Source organism: Equus caballus, chromosome 16, assembly GCF_041296265.1.
Source record: "Equus caballus isolate H_3958 breed thoroughbred chromosome 16, TB-T2T, whole genome shotgun sequence".
Classification (NCBI taxonomy): Eukaryota; Metazoa; Chordata; class Mammalia; order Perissodactyla; family Equidae; genus Equus; species Equus caballus.
The window spans coordinates 94,022,563-94,035,201 of record NC_091699.1 but is presented as its reverse complement, the minus strand read 5'-3'; the positions used below and the strand labels follow the sequence as shown (position 1 = coordinate 94,035,201).

The 12,639-nt window shown below is 37.3% G+C and overlaps 1 protein-coding gene across 7 annotated transcripts in view; it reads right to left on the bottom strand.

Annotated features, from left to right (window-relative positions):
• Positions 1 to 12,639, bottom strand: part of RNF13 (ring finger protein 13) — a 158,433-nt gene that overhangs the window by 37,520 nt on the left and 108,274 nt on the right. For all 7 annotated transcript variants that reach the window (XM_023621096.2, XM_023621098.2, XM_070238305.1 and 4 more), the window contains one exon: positions 9,055 to 9,160. In XM_023621096.2, the coding sequence (XP_023476864.1) occupies positions 9,055 to 9,160 (106 nt within the window). The remainder of the gene's footprint in view (positions 1 to 9,054; positions 9,161 to 12,639) is intronic.

Sequence of the window (12,639 nt, the reverse complement as noted above, 5' to 3'; positions counted from 1 at the left end):
GACACAGAGTGGATTGATGGGTTAAAGAACAAGACCAAACAACATGCTGCCTCCAGGAAACTCAGATCCAATGACAAACACAGGCTCAGAGTGAAGGGGTGGAAGATGATACTCTAATGACAAACAAAAGAAAGCAGGTGTCACAATACTTATATCAGACAAAGTAGACTTCAAGATAAAACAGGTAAAGAGACACAAAGAGGGGCAGTTTATAATGATCAAAGGGACACTCCACGAAGAAGAAATAACACTTATAAATATCAATGCACCCAACACAGGAGCACCAAAGTACATAAAGCAGCTATTAACAAACCTAAGAGAAGATATTAATAAGAACACAATAATAGCAGGGGACCTCAACACTCCACTCACATCAATGGACAGCTCATCCAGACAGAAAAACAACAAGGAAACAGTGGAATTAAATGAAAAGCTAAACCAGTTGGACTTAATAGACATATATAAAACACTACATCCAAAAACAGCAGAATACACATTCTTCTCAAGTGCATACAGAACATTCTCAAGGACAGACCATATGCTGGGAAACAAGGCAAGCCTCTATAAATTTAAAAAAATTGAAATAATAACAAGCATCTTTTCCGATCTCAATGCTATAAAACTAGAAATTAATTACAAGAAAAAAGCTGAGAAAGGGACAAAGATGTGGAGACTAAACAACATGCTATTGAACAAGTAATGGATCATTGAAGAAATTAAAGGAGAAATCAAAAAATATTCAGAGACAAATGAAAATGATAACATACCCTACCAACTCATATGGGATGCAGCAGAAGCTGTATTAAGAGGGAAATTCATTGCAATACAGGCACACCTTAACAAACAAGAAAAATCCCAAATAAGCAATCTCAAATAACACCTAACTGAATTGGAAAAAGAAGGACAAACAAAGCCCAAAGTCAGCAGGAGAGAAATAATAAAAATTAGAGCAGAAATAAATGCTATTGAAACAAGAAAGCCAGTAGAAAGGATCAATGAAACAAAGAGCTGGTTCTTTGAGAAGAAAAATAAAATTGACAAACCCCTAGTCAGACATAAAAAGAAAAAAAGGGGAAAAGTTCAGATAAACAAAACTAGAAATTAAAGAGGAGAAGTAACAATGGAAATAACAGAAATAAAACAGATTATAAAAGAATGCTACAAAAAACCATATGCCAACAAAATGGATAATCTAGAGGAAACAGATAAATTCTTAGACTCTTACAATCTCCCAAAGGTGATTCAAGAAGAAACAGACAATCTGAACAGACCAATCACAAGAAAAGAGATTGAAACAGTAATCAAAAGCATCCCAAAGAACAGAACCCCAGGACTAGACAGCTTCCCTGGGGAATTCTACCAAACTTTCAGAGAGGATTTAATACCTATCTTTCTCAAGCTATTCCAAAAAATTAGGGAGGATGGAACACTTCCTAACACATTCTATGAGGCCAACATCACTCTGATACCAAAGCCTGACAAGGACAGCATGAGAAACGAGAACTACAGGCCAATATCACTGATGAACATAGATGCAAAAGTCCTCAACAAAATTTTGGCAACCTGAATTCAGCAATACATCAAAAGGATCATACATCATGATCAAGTGGGATTCATACCAGGGGCACAGGGATGGTTCAACATCCTCAAATCAATCAATATGATACACCACTTCAACAAATTGAGGAATAAAAACCACATGATCATCTCAAGAGATGCAGAGAAAGCATTTGACGAGATCCAACAGCGATTTATGATTAAAAAAAAAAAAACTCTTAACAAAATGGGGATGGAAGGAAATTGCCTCAACATAATACAGGCCATATATGACAAACCCGCAGCAAACATCATACACAACGGGGAAAAACTGAATGCCATCCTTCTGAGAAGAGGAACAAGACAAGAATGCCCACTATCACCACTCTTATTCAACACAGTACTGGAGGTGTGGGCCAGAGCAACTGGACAAGAGAAAGCAATAAAGGAATCCAAATAGGGAGTGAAGAAGTGAAAAACTCTCACTGTTTGCAGATGACATGACCTTATATATAGAAAACCCTAAAGAATCCAACAGAAAACTATTAGAAATAATTAACAACTATAGTAAAGTTGCAGGGTACAGAATCAACTTACAAAAATCAGTTGCTTTTCTATACTCTAATAACGAACTTACAGAAAGAGAACTCAAGAATACAATTTCATTTACAATCGCAACTAAAAGAATAAAGTACCTAGGAATAAATTTAACCAAGCAGGTGAAGGACTTAAACAATGAAAACGATTAAGACATTCCTGAAAGAAATGATAATGATGTAAAGAGAGGGAAATAGATTCCATGTACATGGATTGGAAGAATAAACATAGTTAAAATGTCTATACTACCCAAAGCAATCTACAGATTCAGTGCAATCCCTACCAGAATCCCAAAGGCATTCTTCATGGGAATAGAACAAAGAATGCTAAAATTCATATGGGGCAACCAAGGACTCCGAATTGCGAACGCAATCCTGAGAAAAAAGATCAAAGCTGGAGGCATCACAATCCCTGATTTAAAAATATACTACAAAGCCATAGTGATCAAAACAGCATGGTACTGGTACAAAAACAGGCAAACAGATCAACAGAACAGAACTGAAAGCCCAGAAATAAAACTGCACATCTACGGACAGCCAATTTTCAACAAAGGTGCCAAGAACATACAATGGAGAAAAGATAGTCTCTTCAATAAATGGTGATGGGAAAACTGGACAGCCACATGCAAAAGAATGAACATAGACCATTATCTCAAGCCAGACACAAAAATAAACTCCAAGTGGATCAAAGACTTTAAGATAAGTCCTGAAACCATAAAACTCCTAGAAGATAATATAGGTAATACACTCTTTGACATCAAAGTTAAAAGGATCTTTTTGAATACCATATCTTCTCAGACAAGGGAAACAAAAGAAAAAAAACAAGTGGGAGTTCATCAGACTAAAGAGCTTCTGCAAGGCAAAAGAAACTAGAACCAAAACAGAGACAACCCACCTACTGGGAGAAAATATTTGCAAATCATATATCTGACAAGGGATTAATCTCCATAATATATAAGGAACACACACAACTGAACAATAAAAAAACAAACAGCCCGATCAAAAAATGGGCAGAGGATATGAACAGACATTTTCCCAAAGAAGATATACAGATGGCCAATAAACAAATGAAAAGATGTTCAACATCCCTAATCATCATGGAAATGCAAATCAAACTACACTAAGATACCACCTTAAGCCTGTTAAAAAGGCTATAATCACACTAAAAATAACAAATGTTGGAGAGGGTGTGGAGAAAAGGGAACCCTCATACACTGCTGGTGGGAATGCAAATGGGTGCAGCCACTATGGAAAACAGTATGGAGATTCCTCAGAAAACTAAAAACAGAACTACCGTATGACCCAGCCATCTCACTACTGGGTATCTACCAAACAATTTGACATCAACAATCCAATATAACACATGCACCCCCACGTTCATTGCAGCACTATTCACAATAACCAAGACATGGAAACAATCCAAGTGCCCACTGACTGATGATTGGATAAAGAAGACGTGGGATAAATATATACAATGGAATACTACTTAGCCATAAAAAAGACAAAATCATGCCATTTGCAACAACATGGAAGGACCTGGAAGGAATTATGCTAAGCGAAATAAGCCACACTGAGAAAGATAAACACCAGATGATTTCACTCATATGTGGAATATGAACACACACATGGACAAAGAAAACAGTTCAGTGGTTACCCGGAGAAGAGGGTGGGGGGGAGCACTTATGTGGTGATAGTCAAGAAATAAGGTACATTGAAATCTCATATTGATGTAACAATTATGAACTGAATAGAAAAAAGAAAACAAGCAACCCAATAGGAAAAAATGGGCAAAATATTTGAATAAACATTTCACCACAGAATATAGATAGATGGCAAATCAGCACTTGAAGAGATGCTCAATATAATTAGTCAACAGGAAAATGAAAATTCAAATTACAAATACCACTATACAACTATCAAAATGACTCCAATTAAAAAGACTGAATGCGGGAAGCTATGAAAAAAACACATATTTTGGAAATTTGAAACTTTATTAAAACAGTTTACAAGTCGTAGAAGAAATCACAATGGATATCTGAGTTCCTGAGGGGGCCTTATAATCAGCATGCCTCTTTGCCACCTGGGTTCTAAATAACTTGAGAAATAAGATCATGAACTGGCAAGTGGAGGCAGGTGGAGCAGCTAACTCAGTGGAGAAAGAAAGAGAGCTTTTTACTGAACCATAGGATTACAATACTTTACCCACTCAGATATAGACAAAAACGACTCTGGAACAGAGCTGGCCTTCCCTTCCCCCTCCCCCAGAAGTGCAGAACCAGGTCTGGAGGAGCTGAAGACAGGCTGGCCCCAAAAGAAAGGGAGAGCTCAGCCAAACATGCCCTAATTTCTTCTTCCCAAATGTACCACACAGATAAGATACTGACTTCATCTCTTTGCCAAAAAAGCTAGGAGTTGCAGCTGAAGTGATTGTTAAATTTATAACCTAAATGCATATACTAGAAAGAATAAATAATAGTAAGCATTCAGCTGAACAAGCTAGAAAAGCAAAGCAATATATCTAAAGTAGAAGGCAGAAAATGATGCTAAGAGCAGAAATTCATGAGGTAAATAAAAAAGAAAGTAAAGACTTTAGAACGTAAGTTCCACTGGAATGTAAGCCGCCCGACATCAGGGCTTTGTACCTCTGTTGTTCACTGCTGAGTCTCGGACCCTAGAGCAGCGCCTGGCTCATAAGAGGTGCAGAATAAACGCTGTCTGAAGGAAAGGGAAAAACTCTCCAAGTCTACTTCTTTGAAAGACCGAACAGATGAACTTCTGACATCATGAAAGGCACAGATGGATAGGAATAAAGAGAACTCATTCCACATAGAGTAGAAATTCCTGTTATATCTATATAAATATAAATAACTTTATGCCACTATACTTGAAAATAGAAAAACTAGACAATTTCTTAGAAGTATAATTTAGTATGAAGAAGCAGACAACCATCTTAATGTCCAGGTAACTATGAAAAAGATCAGTAGGCCTAGATGATTTTATAGGCAACCTTCACCAAAAGGTCAAGTAATAGATAATCCCAATTTTATAAAAACTACTTTAGAAAACAGAATACAAGGGAAAGCTTTAGTTTTATGGGGCTAGTTTTATCTTGTCTAGTTGTTTTTATGTTATTTTAAGTTTCGGTAAAATACACATAACTTAAAATTTGCCATCTTAACCATTTTCAAGTGTACAGTTCTGTGGCATTAGGTACATTCACATTGTTGTGCTACCATCACCACCATCCATCCATAAAACTCTTTTCATCTTGCAAAACTGAAACTCTGTACCCATTGAACAATAATTCCCCACCCTTCCCTCCCCATAGCCCCTAGCTACCTTTCTATTTTCTGTCTCTGAATCTGATGACTCTAGGGACCTCATACAAATAGAATCATACAGTATTTATCCTGCTGTAACTAGCTTATTTCACTTAGCATAATGTCTTCAAGGTTCAACCATGTTGTAGTATACGCCAGAATTTCCTTCCTTTTTAAGGATGCATAACATTCTATTGTATGTATATACCACATTTTGTTTATCTATTCACCCACTGACTGACAACTGGGTTGCTTCCACCTTTGGCTATTGCAAATAATGCTGCTATGAACATGGGTGTACAAACGTCTGTTGGACTCCCTGCCTTCAATTCTTTTGGGTATGTACCCAGAAGGGGAATTGCTGGATCATATGGTAATTTATGTTTAATTTTTTGAGGAACTGCCATACTGTTTTCTATAGTGGCTGGTCCATATAACGTTCCTACCAACAGTGCTTTACTCTAGCCCCATAAAACTAAAACTTTCCCTTATCTGGACATTCAGATTGCTAATATTTTATTTAGGATTTTTACGTCTACGTCCAAGTATAAAACTGACTGACCCATTTTAGAAATCTGAATAATCCAAAATGCAAAAACAAAATTTATACATCATAATCAAAGGCAGCTTATTCTAGAAATAAAAGGACTTTTTAAGTTTGCAAAACAAATTAATGTAATCCAACATAAGAACAGAGTAAAAGAGAGAAAAACCCATGGTCACTACAAAATCCCCATGATATACTACAGTTCAGCACCCATTCATTATTAAAAAACACAAAAAGCAAATAAAAATTTGGCTTCTTTATTTCTAATCCTTCCATTACTGGGGTTCTTTTTTCTTGTTTTACCAGGAAATACAGCACAATGTTAAACAGGAGGTACAACAATAGCCATCCATTTTTTGTTCCTGACTTTCAAGGAAAGGCTTCTAATAATTCACCATTTAATGATGTTCATTTTAAGTTTTTATTCAATAATCCTTGTTAGCTTGAGGGTATTTACTTCTACTCCTGGTTTGCCAAGGCTATTAGTTTGTTGTTCTAACCTTTTATACCTCCTTGCTTCTAGGCCGAAAACCCCAAAGAATCAATAATTTCAAATTACCAGAATAGGAGAATTCAGCAAGCTTGTAGATACAAGATTAATATATAAAAATCAATAAAGTCCAGGGTCCAAATCATGGTTTCTATCTACAACTCTTCAATAATAGAAACCAGGGTTCCTTGGAGAAATGTCTGATTCTAGGGCTAGGGCAAGAAAATGTAAGATGAGCCTGAAGCTTCTTAGAGCACTGGACACTAAAGAAGTGCTTGCAGGGCCAGCCCCATGGCCTTGCAGTTAAGTTGGTGCACTCCACTTCAGCAGTCCGGGTTTGCAGGTTCAGATCCTGGGTACAGACCTATGCCACTCCTCAGCCATGCTGTGGCGGTGACCCACATATAAAATAGAGGAAGGCTGGCACAGGTGTTAGCTCAAGGTTAATCTTCTTCAAGCCAAAAAAAAAAAAAGGAAGATTGGTAACAGACGCTAGCTCAGGGCTAATCTTCCTCAGCAAAAAAAAAAAAAGAAAAAGAAAAAGAAAAAAAAAAGAAGTGCTTGCAAAATACAAGGATGGGTTGAATCCAAGGGACATAGGACCCAGCCTATCAGAGCTCCCAATGGACAAAGTTCACACAATTTAAACAACAAAAATAAGTAATATAGTATTAGATTATAACCCAAAGTATAAAATAAAAATACTTGAGTACATATTAATATAAATAAATGATTGAATAAATAAATGACAAGAGGAGACAGATCTTCCTTACAAAAGAATTTCAAATAATATATGTAGATACTCCCCTGCTCCAGTAAGTGGAGCTTAATTCCTGCCCCTTCTCACCTTTAAGGTGGGTTATACTTAGTGCCTCACTCCCAAAAAAAGAATAGAATAGAGAGAGAAAAATATTAACTTTATAGTGGAGAAACTGGCAAACACTACCTTAACCCAGGGATGAAGGTTAGCATCATCAGTGGTTTTATGCAGATATCATGTGCCCCCTGACATGATATGATGAGATGGGCACTGGACTGGACCTCTGTGATTTTCTTAAAAACCTATAACCCAGTCTAATCACAAGAAACATGAGATTGAGGGACATTCTACAGGATACCTGGCCAGGACTCCTCAAGACTGTCAAGGTCATGAAAAACAGAGAGTGAGAAACTGTCATAGGTGAAAGGAGATAGGGAAAACATGATTAAACTAAACACAATGTGGTACCCTGAACTGGATCCTGGAACAGAAAGGGGCCATGAAATGGAAGAACTGGTGAAATCATTACAAATTCTGGAGTTTAGTGACTAGCAATATACCAATGTCAGTTTCTTAGTTTTGATAAACGTAGCATGGTAATGTAAAATGTTAATAATGGGGGAAACTAGATGAGAGACGTAAAGGAACTCTCTTCTTTGCAATTTTTCTGTAAATCTTAACATTATTCCAAAATTAAAAGTTTATTTTAAAAAATTAGTGTTTTATATCCTAATAATAACCAAGTAGAAAATGTAATTTCAAAAAAGTCTAACAAAGGACATGCAAAATGTTTACAGAAAAGAAATTATTAAACTGATGGATACGAAAGACCTACATAAATGAAAAGAAATATCACAGCATCACAGGTAGACTGAACTTTTCAAAGATGGCATTTAATCTTTAATCTGTAAATTCAATACAATAATAAACTCAATGGATGTTAATATAAATATTCTTCATGAAAAATAAACAAAAAAGTGAGAATAGTGGGGTTGTTTTATATCTTTGCAAATCTCTTTAAATATCTGTCTTAACAGAATCAGAGGGATTCTCATATCTGCTTCTGCCTTCAGTTTGTTTTGACATCACACACCATGTAGCCTCTAGAAACCTACACTATAAACCATGAAAGAACAAGAGGGACAAAGGCATTGCAAAAATAATTGTGACCCTGCAGACCCACCAAGAGTCCTGTGACCATACTTTGGTAACTACTGTTTTGGAGAAAAAAATATGTCATCCCCCTTAATCTACCACTACCTAGATTCTACAATTAATATTTTACTATACATTTTATCATGTACTTATCCATGTCTCTGTCTACCCATCAATACGTCTTTTTTCTCTTAATTTTTTACAATGCATTTCAATGTAAGTTGCAGGTATCAGTATACTTCCCACAAAATATGTCAGCATGTATATCATTACTTAAGAGTTATGGTTTTTGTGCAGTTCTTTTTAGGTAAAATTTACTTACAATAAAATGCACAAAATTTAAGTATACAATTTGGTGATTCAGACATTTGTGCAAACCAAACCCATCTCAAGACACAGAACGTGACTCTCACCCTAGAAAGTTCCCTCATACCTTTCTCAGTAAATCCTTCACCCCTCCCCAGCCCTCCAGAAGCAATCTCTGTCCTGATTTTTTTCTATCCAGATTATCTTTGCCTTTCCCAGAACCAGTCACATAGATGGACTCATACAATATGTACTCTTTTATGTAAGGCTTCTCTCACTCAATACAATGTTTTTTAGAGCCATCCATACTATTTTTTAAAAGTATTTTAAATTAATTTACTTACCATGAAAATGACTATCAAGATGAGGCAGATGCCTACTATGATAAGGAAGGGGATTAGGTAGTATTCCAGAGGCAGACTAAATTCTGGAACTAAGAGAATGTGGCCCCTGGAAGAAAAAAAAAATTAATAATTGAGAAATACTAAGAGTTGTCAAATATATGTTAATTAAAAACATATAAAAATATTTTTAAAAGTTATTTAGACATTACAATTCAATCCACTAGACACATCTCAATTGCGAATATATGATTTCCAATATTTTAAGGGATCCTTTTTCCATCTTTAAGGCTATTTTACATATTTGCCAAAATAACTTCCCTACATAATTAAAAGAAGCTTTATACTGGGTAGAGGAAATCAGCCAACCAATACTTACCGTGTCCATCCTGGAAACACATTATTTACTGAATTTAGTAACCTGGGTAAAAGTTTGCATATTTTACATGCAAAATCAGCATTTAAAAAATGGTAGTACCCAAGCCAGCCCTGATGGCCTAGTGGTTAAAGTTCGGCACACTCCACTTTGGTAGCCCGGGTTCAGTTCCCAGGTGTGGAACCACACCGTTTGTCTGTCAGTAGCCATGCTGTGGCAGTGGCTCACACAGAAGAACTAGAAGGACCTACAACTAGAATATACAACTGTGTACTGGGGTTTGGGGGAGGTTAAAAAAAGGGAAGATTGGCAACAGATGTTAGCTCAGGGCCAGTCCTTCCCTGACAAAAAAAAAAAGGCAGTCCCTTGGGTAGGATGTCAACAAGAACCCCACCCCAACCAGATGACTGTTCATTGGTTCCTCCTACAGAAACACTCTGGAGCCACCACTGATGAAAACATACTCCCTCCTCCCTACACACTTTACAAGAACTTGTACCAGATACAGTGGACATAGCCCTGTACTCTACATCCACTTGGGAGAGACGGAATGGAAAACTGGTAAAGGAATCCACCAGAGCTGTAGCTTCCACTCTATTCTCCACCTTCTCCATTGCTGGACTGAAAAAAAGTACAAAACTGTGTATGCTGTGGAGGGAGGGGTGGAAAGTGTGACATGCCTTATTCCCCTTTGTTATTAACCACGTTATTAGTTACTGTGATATTACTATTATAAAAATTGACAGGGATTTGTGACATGAAACTGTAATCAGAATAGGCACAGCATCTGTGTTGCACAAGCAAATTTTACAAGACAGCAAAATCCTGCATTAGAAAATATACTCAGTCTAGGGAAGGCTCTCTACCACGGTCAGTAATAGGACTGACTTCTCCATTGTACTCCTGTCTGCTTGACTAGTATGGTGCCAGCAACACGACTTTGTTACCCACTGTTCAGTGATTTTTGTAGGTACCCAAGCTAGGTACCTCATAACACAAGAGGTTAAATGCAAAACAAAAATTCACAATATAAAGGGAAATAAAAACAGGTTGACTCCTTCCCCCATATACAGATGCTCAGGATACCGTAGTTCTTAAGAAAAATAACATGAAAGCAAATTATTTCTATACCAAAACGATTTTTAAGACTTGATGCTATTATTTATTATATTCAAATCCAAGGAGCTCTATCAAGCTTCACCAGAAACAAAAATATACAAAACAGATAATACCAGGAATCCACCCCCCATAATTTAAACATTTTCTAAAACCTGCTAAGATTCCTACAATAATCTACTGCGCAGTAGGGTCTACTGCGTGTCCTACATTCAACCCATTGTGGCATCTAAATATTTCAGTAACAGCAAAGTCTACATCTCTGAAATTCTGTACTTTTCTTCTCCTTTTGTGTTAATGACTTCCAAAGGTTCATTTGGTATGGATGAGATAAACAAATAAAGACTGTCCTTTGAGGCAATCCCAGGGTTGCTCAGAAATGAAAAGAATTGCCAGGTGAGAGGAAGTAAAGCTAAAAGAACAAAGCAGGAAGATCCAGTGAACCAGAAATTAAGAGACTTCACTGGAAACTTCCTGTGTGCACATAACCACAGAAAAGGAATCAGTTCCGGAATTTCCTAGTAAGCACTACTAGGATTCATAGGCCTGGGTTCTCAATCTAATGTTCTATATGTTCTATTAATGCTTGCCTACAATATCTCAAACCACTTTAGTTTACTGTCAAGATACATCATGAGGATTTTTGAAGGGTCTACAATTGATAGAGGGTTTTAAGCATCTTACATCAAAAGCTCAGTGCACATTCAAGATACTGCTTTTTCTTAACCAAACCGCTAATGGTAGAGGTGGGGACAGTGATGATACAGGGTGGAGAACTACAACAGAGTGTCAGTCCCCTAGCTTTATTTCTATTTCCTCTGTCCAGGCTCTACAGCTGAGCCTGCAGACTCATCCCTGGTCCTAATCCCAGATCACTCTGTATTTGAAGAAAGACATTTAAACAGCTTTAGTAAGTATCTTACCACATTCGCTCCATGTCCACCCCTAAACATAGTGCATTCCAAGAGCTCTGCAGCTAAGACTTGATCACTGAAGCAGAGCCCTAAGCAATCCAGGAAACAGTGTCTAACTCTCCTTTGCATGAGTTCCCAGGCTGATTTCAAACCAGGTGTCTAGGTCTAAACTTTATAACAACAATCTATCTAATTTCCTAATCCCTCTGTTGACACATGAGATCTTGCCTTCTTGTCTTTTGATATCTCATCCCCACCATCTTGGATCAAAGAACTGAGCCCCAGTGGATATATAGCCAAACACTAAAGCTTTCTTTTCTATAAACCAACTTTCCAGGCAATGACCTGTGATCAGCCCAACTGTTGGACACCTTCCTATTTCAGATGAATACTTGCTTGAACTTGCCATTTTCAGATAAAGCTCACAGCTCCTTCATCAAACATCCTACATCCCCTACTACACAGACGCATTGCTCAGTCCTGTGTCCCCATTTGTGGCACATCCTCTTTCGCTGCCAGTACACTGCTCTGTCTTGTTGAAGAATGCTGAGGTAGCACAATAGCAGTTTAACTTCACCTGCATTTACTGAATAGTGACTTGACGCAGTCACTGTACCCAGGGCTGGGGATGAGATATGAAAAACAGAGAGTCCCTAAATATGAGTGATGGAGATTTTAGAGTTGAAAGGAACTTTAAGGATTCTGTATTCAACTCCTCTTTTCCAAATGAGAAAACAGGTCCACAAAGATTAAATGATCCTCTAAAGGCCATACCCCAGCTGTCTCTGCAGTGCACCTTGCTAGCACTGTGATCAGAACCAATCCTTTCCCCTGCCCACAGTTGTCAAAAGTTGTATGTCATCCAACATGTTATCCTTCCTACTAAAAAAATGACAAAATGCTTTTAGAGTTCAATTTTTTAAAAGACCAAAATAGACAAAGGACACCAAACAGTATACTAGAATGTTCTCTATGAATAAAGAAACGCTAACTTGACTAATGAGTTTTCTTCTTTTTTCTTTAAGATTGGCACCTGAGCTAACATTTGTTGCCAATCTTCTTCCTTTTTTTTTCCTTCTTCTCCCCAAAGCCCCCCGGTACATAGCTGTACACTCTAGTTGTGAGTGCCTGTGGTTGTGCTATGTGGGACGCCGCCTCAGCATGGCCTGATGAGCAGTGCCA